General features: G+C 37.0%; 2 protein-coding genes across 2 annotated transcripts; both read left to right on the forward strand.

Annotated features, from left to right (window-relative positions):
* Positions 1–4039: 4039 nt before the first annotated feature.
* LOC132128878 (sodium/bile acid cotransporter 7-like) lies at positions 4040–11142 on the forward strand. Its single transcript, XM_059540259.1, has 12 exons — positions 4040–4255; positions 5032–5114; positions 5200–5336; positions 5780–5855; positions 7316–7354; positions 7456–7491; positions 7639–7722; positions 8393–8558; positions 9056–9107; positions 9333–9406; positions 9499–9644; positions 10668–11142. Exons 1-12 carry the CDS (start codon positions 4156–4158, stop codon positions 10683–10685), a joined length of 1011 nt encoding a protein of 336 aa, XP_059396242.1. The 5' UTR covers positions 4040–4155; the 3' UTR covers positions 10686–11142.
* Positions 11143–13378: 2236 nt separating this feature from the next.
* On the forward strand, positions 13379–23650 carry otud4 (OTU deubiquitinase 4). Its single transcript, XM_059541534.1, has 19 exons — positions 13379–13864; positions 14930–15013; positions 15120–15170; positions 15355–15401; positions 16118–16190; positions 16280–16361; positions 16442–16592; positions 17520–17577; positions 17667–17790; positions 17871–17935; positions 18209–18303; positions 18464–18579; positions 18662–18906; positions 19002–19086; positions 19463–19518; positions 20477–21359; positions 21504–21680; positions 22175–22215; positions 22302–23650. The coding sequence occupies exons 1-19, from the start codon at positions 13709–13711 to the stop codon at positions 23403–23405; spliced, it is 3693 nt and encodes a 1230-aa protein (XP_059397517.1). The 5' UTR covers positions 13379–13708; the 3' UTR covers positions 23406–23650.
* The last annotated feature ends 459 nt before the right edge of the window (positions 23651–24109 follow it).

Genomic DNA, 24109 nt, shown 5'->3' on the forward strand with positions numbered 1-24109 from the left:
TAAAACTTATTGGTTTTATTTCTTGTTTAAAATGCTTCTCAAATGCATTCCTCAAGTCCAACTCAGTTGCTGCCGTAAGTTGGTTATCACAGCATCTGCCAAATAAGGGAAAACATTTTTATTTTATTTTTTTACTTTAAACTAATTGTAAAAGGAAGTCATTTTCCTTTGATTGGATGCCTACTTAAAACAAAGACAAGTTCATTTCACGTTTGTACTTTTTTCCCCACATCAATCTACCCTCCATACACCATACAGATCATGCAAAAACAAATTTGTCACAACTTAGCAAAAAGCAAAAGGCGGGAGCTGGTAACATGTGGAGTCTCTGGGATTGCAGCCAAAAATGCCCAACTTTACAGCAGAAAAATAATTTACAGCCTGGTTCAAAAAATTTGTTTGGTCTATACAGCTGATTTTGCCCTTCATGAGAGCTGTGAGGGGGTGATTTTTTTTAATAACTCATCCGTTTAAATTATTTTAAGCCTTAAATTTCTGCATAATTAAGGGCGTGGCCACTAGAGTGACAGGTGGATTGCCGCTGCTGTCACCGCAGGCGAGCTAGGTGGGCGTGGCTTCAGCAACCAGCTCCCGCCTTTTTGCCCATTTTCGATTGTCCGGGAGAGTCGCGCGGTGTTTGTAAACCGTAGACTGTATGTTGTAAACACGTAAATTTTACAGTTATTCCTCTGAACACATGCGTGCTGAACCGGGGCTTAGTCACTGTCAACAAAAACTCCCCTCACTAAAGTGTCACGGTTTCAAAACATGATAACAAATAATAGATAAATAATGAACACAATTATTAAAAAGGGAACGCAGATACTTACAAGACCAAGTAGGAATGTCCTTTATTGTTTGCCTGCTGCTCTCAACAAAATTCAAAACACAACTCTGATCTCTAACTCTCATGTCTCAGTAGGACTACTATTGCCATCTAGCGGTTGAGAATTGTAATGGCATTCCTTTTGTCTAGTAGGCAGTCTAAAAAAAAGAATCTGCAAAATAAAAAACATAGTCATAGAACACTCTTGCCAAATAAATGAGGAAGTTCAACTCTTTTACTCTGACTTGTATAGCTCAAATTTCCACAAAGAGGACTGTGAATCCATTTTTTTTACTCTGATTAAGAGCAATATTAAAAGGATTGGGGAGAATGACAAAAAAAGGCAAAATACATTTGCAAGAAATAGAAAATGCCCTGAAAAAAAATAAAAAATGGGAAGTCACCTGGAATTTATGGGTTGAACTCTGAATTTTTTTTTTTTTGAGAAGATATCAAATAATTGTTATTGAATGTATTTATCGAATGTATACAAGAAGGATGTCTTACTCCAACAATGAAAATTGGTATAATAACTCTACCCCCCAAAACAAAAAAAGATATAACAAATTTAGACAATTGGAGGCCTATTACGTTGCTCTGCAACGATTATAAATTATTAGCGTCAATTAATATATGCAGAGAGATTGAAAACAGTAATTGATCTCAATCTCAGTAGGATTACTATTGCCATCTAGCGGTTGGGAATTGTAATGGCATTCTTTTTGTTATTTTATATATGCAAGGCAAGGCAAGTTTATTTATATAGCACATTTCGTACTGTAATATCATACTGTAATATCAATAACATAGTATAATGTGTATGAATGTGACATTTCAACAGCTTGTGGGATGCATGACATCATATTATCAAATGCAAGTAAACTTTTAATTTAAACATTTAAATTAGCATCATTTTGGCATAATAAATAATGCTATATTTTTAAATAAGGCTGTAAAATAATTTAATAAAATATCAAATAATGCTAATAAAAATTTACTTGCATTTGATAAGAAGCTGTTTAAAGCCATTAAAGCTGCATTAAAACTGTGCATGCAAATATATGTTATATGAGTAACATTAAAGAACATGTCTCTGAAATGCAGTGGTTTTCCAAAATGTCCCGGAACAGCAGAACTTCCCTCATCTAACACACCAGAATCAGCTCCTCACTTCATCATAGCGACTTCCAGATCTGAAGAGGGTCAGAAAAGGTGAAGAGTAGGCCTAGTGAGAAAAAACTATGCATGTCAGATCCTCGTCATGCTCGGCAGCTTTCTTACACCATCCAAAAGTAGCCACAGACTGTATAAAAACAGGAAGCAACTTAATAACCAGCTCCGCCCATCAGCTGGTGCTGGACTTCTGTAGAGACTGCTAATGTTAGTTATCTTACTTAGATCTTGCATCCCACCTTCATTTTTGGGATTTTCTCGTTTGTTGTAAATCCCCTGCTAAACACCTCCACGAAGATTATATCATTTTTGTGCTGAAAAGCATTCTCCTGTAGTGTATTGTTTACGCTGGGCTCTGGACGATATATACCCCTAAATCCAGAGAAGGGAATTAACTTCTCAAATCAAATCGAGCATGCAGAACTCCAACATGTGAGTCATTAAACTATTATATATTTTATATATGTATTATGTTAATTTGTAAAAAGTAGACAAATACGTATAGTGAAGTTTAAAGTATTTAAAGTGTTTATTGTATCTACATATGACTTCTAACAGGTTAATTGTTAACTAGAAAGTGTGACTTTTAATGAATCAACGGTATTCACATAACACGAAAACCAAGCATCCTCAATCATTTACTCTTAACACTTTAATCCATAAAATTTACAAATGCCATATGTTTTTAAAAGCAACTTTTTTGTTGGTTTTCATTAAAACTGCACCATAGTTGTGTATTCTGCTTTTAGTTTCACTCTTCTGAGTGAGAAGGTCAGACTGCTGGCATAAGTAACTGTTAATGTTACTGGACAGGTTCTGGAGTCTCACACGTGTGTCCATCAGTGTCCATCTGTCTGTCTGGAACATGCTGACTTCTGTCTGTTCCTGTTGGGGTATGTTGTGTGTGTTTAAAGAATGTGGTATCAGTTTATTGGCACAGCTTTGTTTCAGAATGAAGATAATACACTGTGTTTAAACTGTATCCTAATTTTCATCTTTTCCTAAAAAGCAGCCAATGGGTTCATAGAGATGGACTCTGACTCTATAGATTTGCCTCTCTCTGTCGAGGAGACCGGACCAGAACTAATCCAGAGTTCAGTCCCGGAGGATGATGAGGATGATGAAGAGGAGCAGCTTGAGGGGTCAAGAAGATAAAACGATGTGCTGGACATTCAGATTTTTCTTGACTTTGTATGACACTGTTTCTGTGAAAACTTAATAAAACTATGATTGCTAAATGAAATTTCATTCTTTTATTTTTTACATATCTATCTTTAGATCTGTTTGCTCATCTCTAAATTAACGATTATAGGACGTTTCCTTTCAGATATCAAATAGACGTTTAGAAGATGTCTTTAAGATGCTTAAGTTTTTCCTAAAGACGTTTATCAGATGTTTGCACACAGCAGATGCTTTCCAGATGAAGCGATCTTTAACAGACATCTTGAAGACATACCGGTGCTATCTGTGAAAGTATTTGTTTTTCATTTAATCATTAAATCGATTAAAAAAATCATCAGATAAAATCGATTAAAAAATCATCAAAACTTCAGAAAACGCCGAACCTATATGTTGTTAAATTACTGAAATATGGACTTTGAAATCTCCAGGGGGGGAAAAATAGATCAAGCAGTCTGACAAAAAAAAAAAAAAAAAAGTTTCACTTTGTACTATAATGGTTTATTTTAAACCAAAGAACAACAAAGAGCAAGTCAATGCAAAAAATAATGTGTGTGTGTGTGCAAGAGATTAAATACCAAACAGCTAAAGTTATGTATTTCCATACGGTGTGCGCTCTGATATCAGTCATTACGGTGTGTTTAATATTCATAAGCCTTTGCTGATGAATATTAATTACAATTGTTGATTATTATAAAGTCCTTGATTGTTAAACGCCTCAGTAGTTAATATTCATGAGCGTAGCATGGTTATATAACCTCAAATCTCAGATGCTGTGAGCGAGTAGCTTCTTTACACAGGGGGCGTGGCCTTTCGCTGAATGGTATTAATATTCATGAATCTCTAGTAGTAGTAGTACGTTCGTGTTGTCACAAAGCGCGTGCGCGCTGACTCCGGTCGTTACGGTATCGCAGATGTGTCCGGAAGAGAGCGGCTCGACGGGTCGGTTTTGGATGCTTTGGTCGGTTTGAGGGGCGATGGGTCTGATCGCTCGCGCCCGTAAAGAATGGTTTATCATCGGTATAGTGCTCGTCATCACGTGCGCCAAGCTCGCGCCCTCCGTGGGAGTGAAAGGAGGTGAGAATCACCGGATACATTTCTGGACAGCTAAAGTCTATAAAAACTTTAAAATCAGTCAATGCACAGGCAGTAAACATTATGGTATTATGATCATTCGGAAATGATCAGGATGTGCACGAATATGACAGAACAAGGGAGTGATCGATGATTATTACATGTGCATTGATATAAAGTGTTAGTAGTTATTATGTGAGATGGTTTGAGATGTCTCAATCTAAATGCATGAATTCATGATAAGAGTTGATCTGAATATGATCACGCAGTCAGTGTTTAATCGCTGTGATTGGTGTGACAGGAGGTTGATGGGTGTTTTAACTGTAGCTGTCATATTTGTGACACGTTGCAACACCCGGATCTGAATAATCCTGTTCGGAGAGGCTCTAAAAGCTTTTTTTTTAGAGTCAGTTTTTCCTTTTTATATATACAGGAAAACAGTATTGTCTCATTGAAAATTATGCCTTGTCTCATTGAAAATAACGCCTTGAAGTTTGAAGGTTATTTAGTTATAGATAGATAGATTTACAAAACATTATTTTGAGGGTACTATGATGTACATCTGTATAGATACTGGATAACTACTGTGTTTATATACTATCGTATTTATATTATACACCTATGAGAAATTGAAGAAAACCACACTTAACTATCCAAACTGTCATGCTATTGCGCTAGTGCCATTATCTTAGTGTCCCAAAATATAGTAATACCATTTTATGTTTGTAATACCTCATGCTATTATTTGCCCATGATCAATAAAGTATGTTTTCTTTAAGGTCCTCTTCGGCCGGAGATCACCATCACCTATGTTGCAGTATCTGTTATTTTCTTTAACAGTGGCTTGTCTTTGAAAACAGAGGTATGATTGTGCCTGTTTGGTTTTTGATTTTATAGAGTTTTTAAAAAATAAATAAAAAAGAATGTCTGTTTTGCTCTGTTTTCAGGAACTTGCAAGTGCATTAATGCATGTAAAGTTGCATTTCTTCGTCCAGACATTCACGCTAGTATTTTTTCCCATCACTGTTTGGCTCCTTCTCAAAGTTCTGTCCCTAACGGCGATCAACGAATGGCTTCTCAGAGGGTGAGTGCATGTATTTTCAGTCATTTTCTTGTACACAGTCACCCTCTCTACCTGTTCGCCACTCTGTTGAATGGAGTCTCTGTCGGTAGGTTTGCGCTGAGTGTAACTGGATCTCAGAGGTCTTCGGTGTTGGCACTTTTGGTTATTTTCCTGCAAGAGAGTCATTGTGTTCACCTGCAACCTCCACACGTCCTTTCACAAGCAGAAAAAACTTTCATGTTTTTATAACATTTCAGATTTTGAGTCACTACAGCACAACCATTAGCTGAAATATCCTGAAGTGCCTCAGGGTTATTATAGTAGAGCACTGCTTGTTCTTGATTGGAAATATAGTGGGAAACAGTGAAACAAATGAGATTTAAATGCATAGTTATGTGTTATTATTTATTAACTTCTCTCTCTCTCTCTCTCTCTCTCTCTCTCTCTCTCTCTCTCTCTCTCAGGTTGCAGACGGTTGCTTGTATGCCTCCTCCTGTTTCCTCTGCTGTCATCCTAACTAAAGCTGTAGGAGGAAATGAGGTAAATAATGATACATCATAAAAACATTACAAGGAGACCTCACTATAAAATCATGATAATTTGTATAATCTATCGGAAAAAGAATAACTTTCCAACAGAACAATAACACAATTTAGTGTATTGTATAATAAATATAACATCCAGCACAACCACATTACAAACACATTCATCTCAGTTTTACAATCACATTACTTCACAACAAACATGACTTTGCAAACAATCACAACTTTACGAAGAATCACATTCTAATACAGCAATCACATCTTTACAAACAATCACTTTCCAATACAGCAATCAAAACTTAACAAACAATCACATTCCATTACAGCAATCACAACTTTACAAACAATCACATTCCATTACAGCAATCACAACTTTACAATCCCATTCAAATACAGCAATCACAACTTTACAATCACATTCCATTACAGCAACCACAACTTTACAAACAATCACATTCCATTACAGCAATCAAAACTTAACAAACAATCACATTCCATTACAGCAACCACAACTTTACAAACAATCACATTCCATTACAGCAACCACAACTTTACAAACAATCACATTCCATTACAGCAATCAAAACTTAACAAACAATCACATTCCATTACAGCAACCACAACTTTACAAACAATCACATTCCATTACAGCAATCACAACTTTACAAACAATCACATTCCATTACAGCAATCACAACTTTACAATCACATTCCATTACAGCAACCACAACTTTACAAACAATCACATTCCATTACAGCAATCACAACTTTACAAACAATCACATTCCATTACAGCAATCACAACTTTACAATCACATTCCATTACAGCAACCACAACTTTACAAACAATCACATTCCATTACAGCAATCTTTACAAAACTTTACAAATGCATTTCATCAAAGTGATCATACTTTGCATGTTTCCACCTACTGCAACTTTAAAAACACACTCCATCACAATAATCACAGCTTTACAAATACATTCCTCCATGTAAGTAACAACTTACATGGAGGACAAACTGGAGCACAAATTTGATGTCTTCAAAACTTTACAAACAGACCTCACCACAAAATCATGATTACTGTTATAATCACACTTTGTTATAGAAATCATTACTTTACAACAGCACAATCACAACATTTGATGTATAATAAGAAGTAAACCCCTAGAATTTACACAATCAACCCAGCTTTCTTCCATCACAACTTAAAAAAACTCTTAATCATAACAATCATAACTTTACAAATACATTCCACCGTAAGGATAACATGTTTCAAAAACACTCAGTCACAACTATCACATCTTCACATATGTATTTCATCAAAACAGTACAAACAGACCACTACTAAACACTGTTACAATCACACTTTGTTACACAAATCGTAACTTTACAACCATTATAATATACAGTATATTTTTATGTATTCTATGTATATATGTATATAATTTTTTTTCAGGCTGCAGCCATTTTCAATTCTGCATTTGGGAGCTTTCTGGTAAGTCTGATAATACAGAGAGATAAAAAAGGGAGGGGGGGGACAAAAAAGCTAAGAAATTAAATCATAATGTGAGTCTCATTTCTCTGTCCGGTCTACAGGGGATTGTGTTCACTCCTCTTCTGCTGCTAGTGTTTGTGAGTATAATTCCTCTTTTATTTTTTATGTCTCTTCATTGTGAATGTGCTGAACAATACAAACAGTTGTATGGGTGTGTTCTGTGTATTTTTGTTCTGCAGTTGAGTGTATAATTTTTTCCCACTGTATTGTTTGTGTGTTCATAGCTGGGCTCCTCTTCTTCTGTCCCGTTCACCTCCATTTTCTCGCAGCTGTTCATGACGGTGGTCGTCCCGCTCATAGTTGGACAGGCGAGTGTGTTTGTTGTTGGAGTAAATTAAAGCAATAAGCCCCAATAATCGTGCCTAAAACCCCCTTAGCTGTTATAAATTCACTGTAAACCACGGCTTCACAGGGGTTATTGCTTTTATAAAACGGTTAATCCATATACGTATATAAAACAGAGCAAATAAAGTGTAATGATATTAATAAAAACAGTATTCTTCCACCAGACAATGTAGTTCCTTAGAAACAGGTGTGGTTCCAACAAAGTGGTTGCCAAGCAACACACAAATGTAAACAAAGGTGTGTGTTTATAGAGTAATTTACAACAGCTTCAAATGTGGCTCAACCAATCAGAATCAAGGAGCGGAACTCTCCGTTTTATAATATGCTTTGAATGGGTTTTGATGTTAAAATTATTTCACACAACCTACCAAATGTCAACAAGACAGAAGTAAAATCACTTCTAATCCTCAATTAAGATTAGTTGATTTTGAATAATCTATGACACAGATTGTCTGCTTGTCAGAAACGATAACTAAAGTGCAATAGGAAAATCTAGAATTTGAAAAAAATCTATTCATGAATGAATAAAAATCTAAAAATGCCAAATAGTGCCTGTAAGGGGAAGGATTAGGAGTTTCTGTCTTGAAATGATTCAACAGCAGGAGTTAATATGAAGATGTTTTGTGCATGTAGGTGTGCAGGAGGTTCCTGAGGGAGTTTCTGGACCGCCGAAAGCCTCCGTTCGGGACGGTGAGCAGCGTGGTTCTGCTCATGATCATCTACACCACCTTCTGCGACACCTTCTCTAACACCAACATAGAGCTGGACCATCTGAGCCTGCTCATCGTCGTCTTCATCAGTGAGTGTGTTGTGTTCGGCGCAAGAGACATTTGACTGTATCTGCTGTAAGACTGTGAAGATATCTGTGACCCTGGAGCACAAAACCAGTCTTGAGTCTCTGGGGTATATTTGTAGCAATAGCCAAAAATACATTGCCCGGGTCAAAATTATCGATTTATGCCAGAAATCATTAGCATATAAAGTAAAGAGCGTGTTCTATGAATATATTTTGTAAATTTCCTATTGTAAATAAATAAAAACTTAATTTGATTTGATTAGTAATATGCATTGCTAAGAATTCATTTGCTGATTTTCTCAGTATTTAGATTCTTTTGCACCCTCAGAAATAGTTGCATTTCGGCCAAATATTTTCCGATCCTAACAACCCATAAATCAACGGAAAGATTATTTATTCAGCTATTTTAAGACCCTCAATAAATAATAAAAGACCTTTATAACTGGTTTTATGCTCCTGGGTCATGTATCGCTAACATTGTTCATTTTTTCCATTTTCAGTATTTTCCATTCAGTTGAGCTTCATGGCCCTGATATTTTTCTTGTCTACAAGGTGAGAAACATATGTTCGCAAAAACACGTTTGTTTTCTGTCATAGCGGGTCTTTCCTTGACATCTGCTGATTTAGACATTATTAGTTAGTTTTTAAGGTTTTACTTTAATTTTGTCCATTTGTTTGATCCTCACAATGTTGACGAAGCCTGATCCACTTGCTCTTTGATGTGTGGCACCACATAACTTGTGTTCATCTGTCTCTGTGCATGTGTGATGTTTGCAGGAAATCCTCTGGTTTCACTGCGGCCGATTCGGTAGCCATCATGTTTTGTGCGACTCATAAATCCCTCACTTTAGGTAAAACACACGCGTCTGTCTGACTAAAGCAAATATGAAGTGTTGCCTTCCTCCTCTAATTAAAAACTCGTGTTTGCTGTGTGTTTGTGTAGGTATTCCCATGCTGAAGATCGTGTTTGAGGGTTACGAGCATCTGTCTCTGATATCAGTGCCTCTGTTGATCTATCATCCCGCTCAGATCCTGCTGGGAAGCATCTTACTGCCCTCCATTAAAACATGGATGAGCGGCAGACAGAAGGTAGTGCACGCAGAGATTTGACCAAATCCAATGAAAGTGTATACTAAAACAATGGTGAGAGAATTTAAACAGTGCATGCTGTGAAATATAAAGTTTGAAATAGGATATAAACTCACAATTGTGAGATGCAAAGTTGTTTTTGTGAATAAAGCTAATTATTTACTATATCTGAACTCAAGGCCTAAAGAAAAATGATGCATTGATATACATATAGGGTATTCTTTTTTTTAAATATGTCTCTTACAGGTAATATTTTTCAGATTTAAATTCTATGCACAATTTTTTTCACTTAATTTTTTTCACTGAGCACAGTTTGGGTCAATGCATTTCATACCGTTTTCTTTTTCTCTAATTTAAATCACTAAAATGTTTTCGTCTGCTTGCCCCTAACACAATTACTAGAAGTTCACCTGAGATTTATAAATTAATATTTAACAACACATTTGCCTGTTCCCAGTTCTCTAATGTTGATTAATAGTCAAATAACATACAGGTAAGCAAATAAAACTGTTGAAAATGTACATATTTTCATATTTATATATGATGCATATTATATATAAAAATAATATAAATCATATATATGATTTACAAGTTTCTTATATATATATATATATATAAATATAAATATAAATGTATGTGTGTGTGTATTCATATATACATATAAATAAACAGTACACACACATTGTAAACAAACTTATTTTGGATGCAGTTTCGATTAGACAGCATTAATATATCCATATACAAATTAATTTTATATAAACATATTTTAGTTTTACAGATTAAATAAATTAATTACAGTTTTTAAGAAATGTATTTCTATTTTTTTCTATTTTTAAGTTGGACCCTAATCATATCTTCAGCCTAAATGATGATTATTTTGTGAATTTTCCCCAAAATACATTAAGGCAGTGTGAATGAGGTTGAAAGCATCATATCTAGAATCAGAGAAATGGGTCAAATGGGCTAAAAAAAGGGGTGAAAGTTAATCTGGGTCTGTTTTAACTCTATATTTACTCCCTTCAGACTCTTACACCTGTATGAACTACACTGTCGACTGGAAGCTGTGAAACACTTGGCTGAGCCAGAATCAACGAGACCAAACCAGACGAGACAAACGCCGATCAGGTGGATGTTTGCGTGAGAGCAAGTGCCTTAACACGACCCCGGGACCTCAGACGATTCCATGAGCTTTTTTAAACCTAGACATGAATGTATATTTTTATTTTTATATGAAGTGTAAAATCTTTTCTTACTTCAATGGCACTCAGACTTTGTCAGATGGATTTATTTTTGTTTTTTAGATGAACTCCACAGGCTTTGTTCAGGTTTCTTCTGGGATTTTTACTGCGGTAAAAACTGATGTGTGAGATTGCACTGCTAACATCAACGATAAGAGAGATTTTGACTCGTTGTTTGTTCATTTTGATGCAGTAAAAGGTCACCATTTGAAGTGTTATGTTACTGAAGACAATAAAGATTGTCAGAAATTCTGTCTAAATGATGTTTCGTGTGCAAACTCTTTCTGATCACGTGTTTGGTCATGCAGAAAAATGACTTTTGACCACAAACACACAACACTTTTGAAATTAAAAATATATTTTTTTAATTAAATACAGATTGAATATTTAGTTAAACCCTGATTAATTGTGTTCAACATTTTCTATTGTATCTTATTTGTGGTTTAAACTGAACTTTCAAACTCGTATTCAGACTGAAACGCATCATCTGTAGTTATTAAACACAATCTAAGGGAAAAACTTTCTGCTTTTGTCTTCGGGTTTAATACAGTGCTGTTTACACTGTTGTTTTGTTATTGCATGTGAAAGAATACACAAAATGGTTGAACAGTATTATGGTAAAGCTTAAAATGCGGTTTTACAGATTGTAGTATGAACTTTACGATGTCTTTTTTCGGTTTGATTTCATAATGAGTAAAAAAAAACTGCGCTATGACCTTTTTTATTTTTATTCAATGGCAGGAACGGGCTTCCATTTCCATTTGCTAGGATGTTCTGGGTGGTTACTAGGATGTTTTATCATGATGTTAGCTTTGAGGAACAAATTACATTTTCAAATGCAAAACAGTTTAAATTGCAATAATTGTTTACTGTTTTTTTAATTGTATTTTTTTACCAAATAAATGCAGTCTTGGAGAGCAGGAGACACTCATTTAAAAATCTTGTATGTACGCTGTGAGTCTGTAACAGTAGATTCAGGACCGTTTGTTTGTGTTATGAGTTAAGATGTGATTGAGGAAGTGTGTGGAGATGTGTGTCTGAACAAGGACAGAAGTGCTACTATTTTTAAAGTTATATATCATAATTTTCTATTCTAAAATCAGACAGTTACTTGCAGAAAGAAATGGCAAAATATTACGTCCTTAAAACCAATAAAACGATAAAACAAGTATTTTTTAATAAAAATGATTTTACTCATAACATAAGCAATTTATAAGCAACGTTACATTATCTATCTAATTTTAGTTTCTAGAATTCTTGTAGTTATTGTTGTATTAGCTAAAATTAGCTAAAAAAAAGTCTCTGCCAAAAGTATACTAACCACTCTGGTCCAGGATGTGGAAAAGCTGCTGATCCAGGATCCACCACATCCTCCTCCAAACACACACACACACACACACACACACACACACACACTCGTACACACAGACACACACACACACACAAAACACACTCGTACACACAGACACACACAAACACACTCGTACACACAGACACACACACACACACACACAACACTCGTACAAACATGCACACACACAGACTAAGTTAAACCAGTGAAACTTTATTCTCAGATTGTCATTACTCATTACAGACACTTCATCTCTTATCATAGAGACAGTTCATGTAAACACAAGGCCTGTCAATCAAAATCAGAAGGCTACTTATTAATAAAAATAATAATTCTGAATTGTATAGTTAAGTTCAAACAGCATTACAGAGCAACCGAATAAACAGATTGAGTCATGTGACCAAAAACACAAATAAAAATCAACAATTAATTAAATTTAATTTAGTAGTTAATACAAACAAAATATTAAGTTATATTTAAAAAAATACAATAATTATTAAAATTTAAATTAAAAGGTATTTAATTATATTTTAAAACCTTAAAATAAACAAAAATACGAATAAAAATCACACACACACACACCATATATATATATATATGATAAATATAAATAAAGAATATGGCATATTTAAAGTCAAATTTTATATATATATATATTTATATCATACTATTATTTCTATTATATATATAATAGAAGTATAAATAACATATGGCATATCTATAATCAATATCTATCTTATATCTATCTATCTATATATATATATATATGTATATATAATAAATAATACATTATATGATATATATTCAATGAAATGTATGAAATATATGATGTAGGTTAAGATTATCTACTTTTGTCAGTGTGATAATGAAGATAATAAACTATAAAATGGAAGACATCTGATTCAAGATATATTCTCAAAAGGACCTTCTTTATTTAGCCTCTATTTGTTCCTCATCTTTTATGTTATTGTGAGTAAAGTCAAGTCAAGTCACCTTTATTTGTATAGCTTATACAGCACTGATACAGTCAAAGCAGCAGTACAGTGTCAAGATAAATAAATGCAAGTATTTATTGACTTGTTTCCTTGCATGCATACCACTTTCTCTTTCGGTTCTGCTCAGTATTTATAGATGCAGCATGGGGTGTGTAGTTTTACTTTCCTTCTCGCCTACATCTCCCAGCGACTTCCAGCGTTCACCCAGCTCCTTTATTTTATAAATTGCATCCTAATGCCTTCCTAAGTCTACACATTTACCTGCTTCACTCTCCGGTGATCTCTTGGAAGAAAATATTGCAGCATTGGACGCGCATGTGAAGCGCCTGACTGTGCAACTTTCCTTTGTACTAAATAAAAAGCGAGTAAATCCAGTCCCCCAGGATCCTTTATGAGAGACCGGATTGCAGGGATGGTAAGCAAACCCTGTCTTAAGATATAGTGTGATTTGTGTGGGGCTTGTACCGTTGGGAGCGGATCATGGAGCTCCGGGCGGCACCGGCGGACGCGCAGCAGCAGCTGACCGCTGACGGGACGCATGAGGGCCGCATGGACGAGTACCTGCGCTCGCTGGGCTTCTACCGCAAAAAGATCGCCAAGGATGGGTCATGTCTGTTCAGGGCCGTGGCAGAACAGGTCAGACTGATCCTGGTCTTTATAATCAAAAACAAATTTCATGATTGTAATGTTTAGAAACACAAACACCGGCAACAAATCATGAATATTTTAATTAATCTAAAACTTCCTTAACGCCTTCGCGTCACATCATGAGATTAACTCAATTATCTAAAATGTCACACAATATCACCGCATTAACCCCCCCCCCCTTTACCCCTTGTGATCTAAATGTCAACGTTTGTAACATTATACGCTATGTTAAAATCACTTTTTAGTTTCTCTGAAGCTGATTACGTTAGCTTTAGCAAATTAGCAGCTAATGCTAACATGCACTAATCAACAGTTCTCGCTTTATTTCTCGTGATAGAAAACACTATTTAATCTGTATTTATCTCTATTAAAACTGTATAGAGTAAATATATATATAACCATTATAATTAAGTTTCCTTATCTATTGTCCTCTTGGATTTTACTTATTTCATATAACACCTTATGATTAATATTAAATCTAAAACTTTTATGAAGTTATTATGCAGGTTCGTAAATTATTTAATGATCGTTAATATGATGCCTCGCAATAATTACTCATTTCTTTGTTTCTTATCTTTTTATGTCGTTCATATCATAATATGATGTGAGATTAATGTAATATATATGCATCATATATTCATTAATATATTGAGTTACGTAGTTTCAGGAATGTTTTGTAGACGTTTAGGATAGAGATAATATGTTAATTGACACTTAGATGTGAATTTTAATTAAAATTAATATTAACATCATTAATATCAGTTTTAATGGACGTCTGGAAACTATTGTAAATACATTTGAATGAATATTAATATTAATTAATAATGATTTGTGTGTGTGTGTGTGTGTTTAATTTTTTATTAATACTAAAGAAGCTATTGCTGGATCATCACTCACAATGATTTAAGTCTGCATTTAAAATGTAAATGACTTCAGTTGTTTATGTTTTGATAAACCTGTTTTCCCAGACTCAGGCCGACGTCTCATGATGATTATAAATTATTTCATAACATATCAAGTGCACAGATTGACAGGTGTGTGTTTGATTGACAGGTGTTGCACTGTCAGGGTTCACACACACGAGTGCGAGCGGCCTGTGTGAATTATCTCAGACAGAACCGATCGACCTACGAGCTGGTGAGACATCATAGAAATGCATTTTGCATTCATGTTTTCAAATTTATACATTTATGTTGTAAGCATATCATAAGTGTATTAAAGAAGGATTCTCTGTTTCTGGTAGTTCATTGAAGGCAATTTTGAAAAATACCTGGAGAACTTACAGGACCCTCAGGTAACAAATGAAAAAAAAAAAAAAACATTGTACATTCATACAGACGTGGTCATCCAAAATGCTTTAGCCTGAACACGGACGAACTTCAGTTTTTCATAAAAACAGCATTTTCAGTTCTGACTTGGTTGATTGCATTTGTATTAAGATGTAAACATTTTCTTAACACTTTCCTCTGTCCGTTTAGAGCTGGGTTGGACAGGTGGAGATCACAGCTTTGGCTGAGCTCTACAAGTAAGAATATTACATTTATTTACATATTTTAACTGCGTATTTTGAGGCATGAACTGTGATGACGTTTGCTGTCTTGTCTACCATTATACTTCAATCTCCCAGACAGTGATTTTTATGGCTGGCATTCATGAAGTAGCTTTATGGTCGGACCTCTTCTAAATGTAATTGATATTTGAAAAGCTGTGACCAGTTGTGCATTATTCTCACTTGAGTTAATTAGATCACAAATGGGATTAATCGGCAGTAGAAAACATCATTTAGAATGCAAGTGTTTTCTGCAAAGTGTCATAATAATAGCATGACATGAATTAGTTTTAATAATAAAAATAATCCTATAAAGCCATCAAAACTTTGGTGAAAAACACATTGCACACAATCTACTACATGCTTTCTCTCTTCTGATTCTGGATTGCATTGCATTATATGTTTGGATCATTTCAATCTCATTTTATTAAAACAGATATTGAATAAAACTGAGCTGTTTTTCCTCCATATTCTCATTATATTAGAGTATATGAGCCATAAAAGCCTAATGGATCAAATATGACACTCAATAAAAAGCACAAAGCAAAATGCTTTTTTAAATGTTTTGTCTACAAGTTTCATTAAAATTCCTTTTGGCTTCACATTGTAAGAGTGTATTGTTTTTATTATTGACAGATCTGATGTTTGTTATGTCTGATGGTATAATAATAATGTTTTATTATTTTCCCCAGGCATGATTTTGTTATTTTCCAGGAGCCTGGTCAACCCCCCGTTAACATCACAGAGAATGGCTTCACTAAAAAGGTGCAGACATGCTTTCATGCAAGATTATTAGTCTTTATGTTTAAGAAAATGTAAATCGGTTAATTTCCATAACACTCTTTCTCTGTTAGGTTCGACTGTGCTTCCTCAACGGAAACCATTATGACAGTGTTTACCCACAATCTTTTGAGAAAAGTGCTGCTATGTGTCAATGTGAGTACTGCATCATTATTTAACCATATAATGCTGCTTTATGATTTCAGAATTACATTAAACTGTGTCTCCATCTCTAGCGATCCTGTATGAGCTGCTGTATGATCGAGTGTGTGGCGTCGAACGCAGTGCTTTAGGTCCGTGTATGAGAGGAGGAAAAGGACGAGAGAAACTGGATTCAGAGGAATGCAAGAGCAGTGAGGAGTCTGACCTGGAGGAAGATGAATTCTGGTACGGGTTTGCATGCTTGTTTATTAATTATTGCAATGTTATATCATGTTTTATTATCCAGTCAATCCCAATGGATAAAATTAAGTCAAGCCTGGCGTACGGGAGTAGTTTACCCAAATATAAAGAATTTGGTGAAAATGTCCTCACCCTCAGGTCATCCCAGATGTAGATCAGTTTGTTTCTTCGTCAGATTTGGAGAAATGTAGCATTGCATCACTTGCTCAGCAATGGATGTGAATGGGTGCCGTCAGAATGAGTCCAAACAGCTGATTAAAAACATCAGAATAATCCACACCACTCCAGCCCACCAGTTAACGTCTTGTGAAGCGAAAGCTGCATGTTTGTAAGAAACAAATCCATCATTAAGACTTTTTAAACATAAAACTGTTGCTTTTTGGCCAAAATACTAGATAGTCTTCTATCTATAATAACGTTTCCTCCAGTGAAAAAGTTCATCTACTTTTGTCCTCTCACATCAAAATCCACCCACATATTTGTCTAGTGCTGTTTTGGACTGTTTTGACTTCTAATCTGTGCAGAATTCTCTCCTGATTCTGACGATTTCACTGGTAATAGTAATATTATGGATATTTTAGCAAAAAGCAACATTTAAAAATCATCTTGATGGATTTGTTTCTAACAAACATGCAGCTTTTGGCTTCACAAGATGTTAACTGATGGACTGGAGTGGCTGTGGATTATTGTGATGTTTTTATCAGCTGTTTGGAAATCTCATTCTGACGGCACCCATTCACTGCAGAGCATCCATTGATGAGACACTGATGCAATGCTACATTTCTCCGAATCTGTTGAAGAAACAAACTCATCTACACCTCGGGGGAGTACATTTTCAGCAAATGTAAAAGTTTTCGTTCCATCAGAAATGTTCACCAAAAGGTAATATGTTGGTGTATTTGGTATTACTAGGTCCAGTGAACCAAGAGAAAAGCCAACCAATGGGATGAACGCCAGACCGCCGCAGAGGGTGGTTTTCTATCTCTTTTTACATTTCTCTTAAAGACTGAAATCACTATATTTCAATATTTTTGATGGTCCTCTATATCTGCGCTTTAGGGTCGTGGGAGGGGCCACACTCGAGGAAGGGGGCGTGACCTTCTCTCCGCTAAGGCTCAAAAGTCCCTAAACCCCGCCCTCTACAGGAACGTGGAGTATGACGTGTGGCTCCGTTCTAAACGAAGTACTTAATCTACTTTTTTACAACTGTTTTGAAATCTAGTTTGTATTTTCTTTGAAAAAAATATAACTGTGTGCATTTAGTTCAGCAGCAGCGGGATTTCTGCATGGCCGCAGGAATGCAGTACTCTGTCGGCGATAAGTGCAAGGTTAGCAGGATGTGCTGATATTTTTTTTTTAAGTTGCATTTGTTTAATACAGGTACACTACGTTAACAAATTGTATATTTTTCAACCACAAACTTTTTAATTGTTGTGTATGTTGTATATTATTCATTATGTATTGCCACTTTTCATTTAATTTTGTCAATAATTTTCCACTTTTTTTTGTTCACTTTGAGCCACTGAAAAGTGCTATCCAAATTAAATGTATTATTATCTAAAAAGGAACCGTCTTGATTTTCTCTTCTCGATCTTTCTCAGGTGCAGCTGAATAATCGCTTCTATAATGCTTACGTACAGGAAGTCAGTCCTGACAATGGGCCAGTCACTGTGTTTATTGGGGAACTCAACAAACAGTATGTGTTTTTATGTTTGTACATACGTGTAGGTGTTTTCATTGACTCCCAACTACTATTTTTGAAAAAATAGTATATATACTAAGCATAGTATGTGTATTTTCTGTATGCAAAGAATGGCAGTATGACTTAATTCATTCTCTCTTGCTTGTGTGTTTAGAGAAACTGTGCCATTGTTGAGTTTGCGTCTTCCATCTGAAGAGACTCAGTTATGGGAGACGGCAGAAAAGGGCAAAAGACATGGTGCACCAAACAACAGCACACAGGCGTCCTCCGGTACGTTCTTGCCAAATTAAATACGCACTTGAATAACATCAACTCACACGCGCTCAGTGTTCGCATCGGGTTCTTTATGCAGAATGGGAGAGCAGAGGAAGTCGCAGATCAAACAAAATGCAATCTCAGTCGGCACCCAGCGGTCGTGTGCATAAGCAACACTCTTGGCCTCCACAGTCCACCTCAGATGACGCAAAAACCAAGTTCAGACGGTCCGATCAGCACAGCAGTCCTGTGTGTGCGCTTCCAGAAGAGGATAGCGCAATTTTGGAGCTTCTGCATAAAGACGAGCACAACTTCCCCTCACTGGGAACAAGCCCTCAAACGGTGAAGCCAATGCAAAAGGCGTTTATATTTGGAAGTGCACAAGTACTTCACTTTTGGATACAAACATACAAATGCTTTTTTACTTTTGAATTCAGGCCACTGCTAGTGAAGTCATAAAGAAAGGAGGGGACAAGAGAGGCTCCCGGAAGAAGGACCAAAAAGATCATATCTCAGAGACGGGTGAGGTCACCAACATGATAGACCAAAGCTCTGGGAGGTATTCCAAAAAGCCTTGAGAAAACAAGGTTTGGGGTTAATCAACCGAAATTCAGGGTATAGCTGATGTTAAGTCAACCGTGCTTTCTGTAATACATCGTCAGGCTTATGACTGACTTCAACTACCTTGACATCTGTTTGCGTTTTTATAATGTATACTTATACATGTGCTTCATACATGAATTTAAATCTACAGTAGCATTGACATTTTCAACCAAGTTTAAAAGGAAAAAATCTCTATAAAATGTAATCCACTGACTTTACATTGATAATTAAGCTAATGATATTTTCATTCATGTTTGAACATTATCCTGAAGTTTGTTTGTTTTTTGGCTTTCAGAAACACCGCAGAGGCTTGTACAGAGACAGAAGAGCGCCACTGAAGAAAAACAAGGGGTGGGTTACATGGAGTCAACAGACTTGTGTTTATTTAAACCAGGGATTCTCAAATCTGGCCCACGAGATCCACTTTCCTGCAGAGTTTAGCTATAACCCTAATCAAACACACCTGAACAAGCTAATCAGTGTCTTCAGTATCATTAGAAAATCACATTTAAGTAAGTTTGAACAGGGTTGGAGCTAAACTCTGTAGCCCATTGGCCCTCCAGGGCAAGATCTGAGGGTGTCCAATCCTGTTCCTGAAGGGCTACTCTCTTTTTAGCTCCAACCCTGATTAAAGTGACCTGCCTGTAGCCTTCTGGTGATCCTGAAGACCTTGATTAGCTTGTCCATGTGTGTTTGATTGGGGTTGGAGCTAAACTCTCTAGGAAAGTGGACCTCGAGGGACTGAGTTGAGAACGAGGGACTGAGTTGAGAACCCCTGCTGTAAAAATTGAGCCTTTTAGTTTGCCAAAACCATGAATACTAGAAAGTGTTTTAGTTTATCACACCTGTGTTTCCCAACCCTGCACATTTTGTATGTTCTCCCTAATCGAACAAACCAGATTCACCTCAATAGTAAAGACTACAAGGCCTGAAATTGTTGTCAGATGAGAGAGACCTCCAAAATGTGTACTTTTAAGGGGTACTGTAAGAGCAGGTTTGGGAATCACTTCTTCGCACCATGTCCAAGTGCATGGCAACAAAACAAGCAATATATCCGGGATTCTTAACCCTGTAGAGTAAACTTTCTGTAATGTTTAGCTCCAAACATAATCAGACACGCATGCACCAGCAAATCAAGTTCTTCAGAATTACAAGAAAAAAATAAAGGCAGGTGAGTTTGATCAAGGTTGGAACTAAACTCAGCAGGAAAGTTTGAGGAAGTCGAGAACCACTGCAATGTGTCTTGCACCCTTCCATGTTAATCTAAGTTGTTTTGTACTAACAAGCCACTGGTTTTACTCCATTCTAGATAAAGGTTTCTGAGGAACCAGGGCAGAAAGCTTCATCAACAATAAAAGAGAAAGTACAAGAGAAACCCATCCCTGCTTTTCCTTCTCCACCTCCTGTTGTTATTGTCTCGTCTGACCCCAAAAAAGCTCCATCTTCATCTCCGTCTGAATCTGCTAAAGCCCTTTGTTCTAATCAGTCTGCTCCTGAGGCAATTAAAAAGACTCCTATCCCACCGAAGGCTGGCTTTGCTCGAAGCCCAGACAGCAGTCAGTTTGCTCCGGTGTCCACTTCAGCCCCATCACAGTACATCTCTGTGGCACGAGCGATCTCTGCTACCACCCCTGCAACTATTCAATCTATGCCTGCACTGAAACCCTCATCACAAAATGTCCCAGTGTATACCGTAGTGCTGCCCATTCCTGATCTTAATTCCCCGACCACTCAAACACCATCTCAGATTAGCTCGGTTGCATCTCAAATCACCCCTGTCCAAGTACCTGCTGCAATCCCAACTCAAACTACTCTGGCGCCTTCTGGCTTAGTCCGACGTGCCTCTGTTGAACCAACCCTGTCCATTCAAACCACCCCACCAGCTTCCATTCCACCATGTATACCAGCCTCTGCAATACCCATTTCTGCCCCAGCTCGGGTTCCTGCCCCTATGTTGGATGCCCCAGATCCATCTTCTACCACCCTTCCCATTAATGGAAGCAGTGGTCCACCAATTGATGAAAAAACTGTAAACCCTCATACTACTGTGCCACAAATCCCTCTTTCCCATGATCCTCCCACCTCCATCTCTCCTTCTTCTGGTCCTGCCCTTGCTCCACCTCCAGATTTGCCTCAGTCCTCATTCAACTCCTCAGATCCACAACCCTGTGATACAGCCATGCCAGCTTCTGGTAAGTTTTGTTACATATTGGACATGGCCTTGTTTGAAATGCATCTTATTTCAGTAGGCAAATCATTGTAATTATTGGCTTTCTAGTAGACGCAGCTGATCAAAGTTCTATGAGAGTTCTCACAGAACATTTCTTTTCCTTCAGGTGTAGCACCTGCTCCTGAGCTCCCATCTCAACCCCAACAACTCCCCTATCCTCATGTTCAATGGTCTCAGCTCCTTCAGGACCCAGTTTATCCAGGATTCCCCAAAAATGAGAAGGAAGAGGTGGAACCGCTGCCCCCCTATTCCTTCTCCCAAAAAGGAGAAGACTTGCCTAAAGGTAATAAAGACCCTAGTGATCAATTGTGTACAACCAAAAAAACCTTTCCTTTCTACCACAACATTGTTGATTCTTGAAGCCAATTGTAAGATATATTCAGGCAAATGGGGGAAGTCATGGCCTAAGGGTTTTAAGAGTTGGACTCGTAACCCCAAGGGTTGTAATTTTGGGAAAATCGCGATTAACACTAAATCTTGTGTAAATTATCCTGTCTAGTGTATTCCTCTGCTGGGAATATTTGGAGTTTCTGCACTTCAGCATCAACCATACTTCACTGAAAAGTGGTGCATAACAAATCATAGCCAACCGCCAAATTGTGTGCGATTTATTTTCAATTTATCGTGCAGCCCTTATGCCACCCTTTCTAGTCTGTCAGTTTCAGCACGAGTTGACATTTAAGATACCCTCTCAAACATAACCCATTATTCAAGTCTATTTAGTCTGTCTTCCACATAATGATTTTAATCTTTGAAAGGGTTTCTGTATTATTTCAGATATAAATATCCTCAGGTTCTTCTTCAACCTCGGTGTCAAGGTACATTATTTTGCATTTGTTGCTTTATTAAAGACTTTTACCGTTTATGGAATTACATAAGTGTAATGTACTCCCAATTTCCTCAGGCATACTCTCAGCCGATGTTTCCTCCCATCGTTTATCTTGGTGCACTAAACCAAGCCTATAAGATGCAACTTAGAGGGCCTCCTCCTTCCTCTGACTCTCCTGCTAACCCCAGCATGACTTCATGGCATCCAGAAAACCCTTCTTCTCCTCGGAATTTAAGCTCCATCCCTGACACCTCATTGGACAGCCATGCTCCCGTTGCACCTGTAGCATCTGGTAGCGGCCCTGTTGGACCCATAGAGTTGGGAGAGTACAGTGATCATCCTGTATCCATTCCAATGCCGCTGCCACCAAGGCCAACAATGTCCTGGCCAGCTTCCTCTGGTCCAAGTTCCTATGTTGGGTCGTACCCTCCAGTGCAGTTTTCAGCACCATCCTATCCACCCCCTGGGAATCCGATGTATCCACCGTCATCTGTTGGGTACCACCATATGCCACTTCCAATGCATCTTGAAGCCTTAAACCATGGCCCTCATGGTCGGATGGATTTCTTGCCATTTGTTCCTTCATCAGTGGACAGAGGTCAAGGGAATGGACAGAGGTCTGTGAACCCCCAGTTTGGGACCTTGCAGAAGACCGCTGGCTTTCCAGGAGCCCAACCTCATTTGAGTGGTGGTGATTACAAGCCTTTGGACATCCCTGTTTCAGTGGCCACGAGGGAACCTCCACCATTTAGTGGACATTATCCTGTCATGCAACCTTTTCAGATTGGCCCACTGCAAGGAGACATGGCAGGATTTAACCCTTTAACCAATGGGAGCTTAGGTAAACAAGGGGGAGTCTTCCCAAAGAACCTTCATGCTGGTCCTATCCCAGAAGACCCTTCTCGCTCCATTAACCCTTATTCTCCTGATGATAAGTGGTCGGTGGAAGAGATGGAGTTTCACAATGTGGATCTCCACAACACTCCGTCCTTTTACAGCCAGTCCCACAGGGGTGGAGGAAGACGTGGCCAAGATGATAGAGGAGGATATCGAGGCAGGAGCCATCGTGGCTGGAAAGATTATTCTGGCCGAGGCAGACAAGATGAACAGTCATTCTACAGAAATTATGTGAGACGAGGTGCAGGACCAAGAGTAGATACGCAGTTGCCATATATATGATGCTGAAATGCTGGATGTACACCTTTTTTTTTTTTGGTTTACGTTATCAGATACACAAATTTTTTTGTTTGGGTTTCTGGTAAATTATGTCGATTGGTAATAAGATACAATGCTTTTAACAGTTTTCTGGCATTTTCGCTCCCCACATTCTTGATTAAAACTAAAGTAACAGTTTCACCGGTTTATGTTTCACTAAACCCAAAATGTAACTGTGTTTGTACAGGTAATAAAACATAATAATTGGTTTTTGTTGTACTCCCCTTACATGCACAGCAAAAGTAAAAAAAAAAAAAAATTGGTTTTATATTGATTTTAATGTATGCATCTTTTCAAATCTTTATTTGGCTATTTTTTTAGACTGGTTCTCAGAGGACTGTTCTACAAATCTGAATTTTTCCGAAAAACTTCAGATGTATTAATGTTTTAATCTCAGCGGACACAGGGAAGTGCCTTTTTGTCAAATTTAGCTTTTACTATTTTTTGAAAATTTGGTTTTGATCAAGTTTCTGACTGCACCTTTATTGCGCTCATCAACCCCTTAATGAAAGTTGATGCCAAATCCCTGTAAATAATGACATTTCTGATCCAAAGATGTGGTTTTAACACCAAACAAATTAAAGATTAAGAATATCTTTTCTCAGTTATTGTTCTATTTTGACAAAAAGCTTAATCTATTGTCTTTCCATTTTACAGTTGAAGTTCCC

Source organism: Carassius carassius, chromosome 46, assembly GCF_963082965.1.
Source record: "Carassius carassius chromosome 46, fCarCar2.1, whole genome shotgun sequence".
NCBI lineage: Eukaryota > Metazoa > Chordata > Actinopteri > Cypriniformes > Cyprinidae > Carassius > Carassius carassius.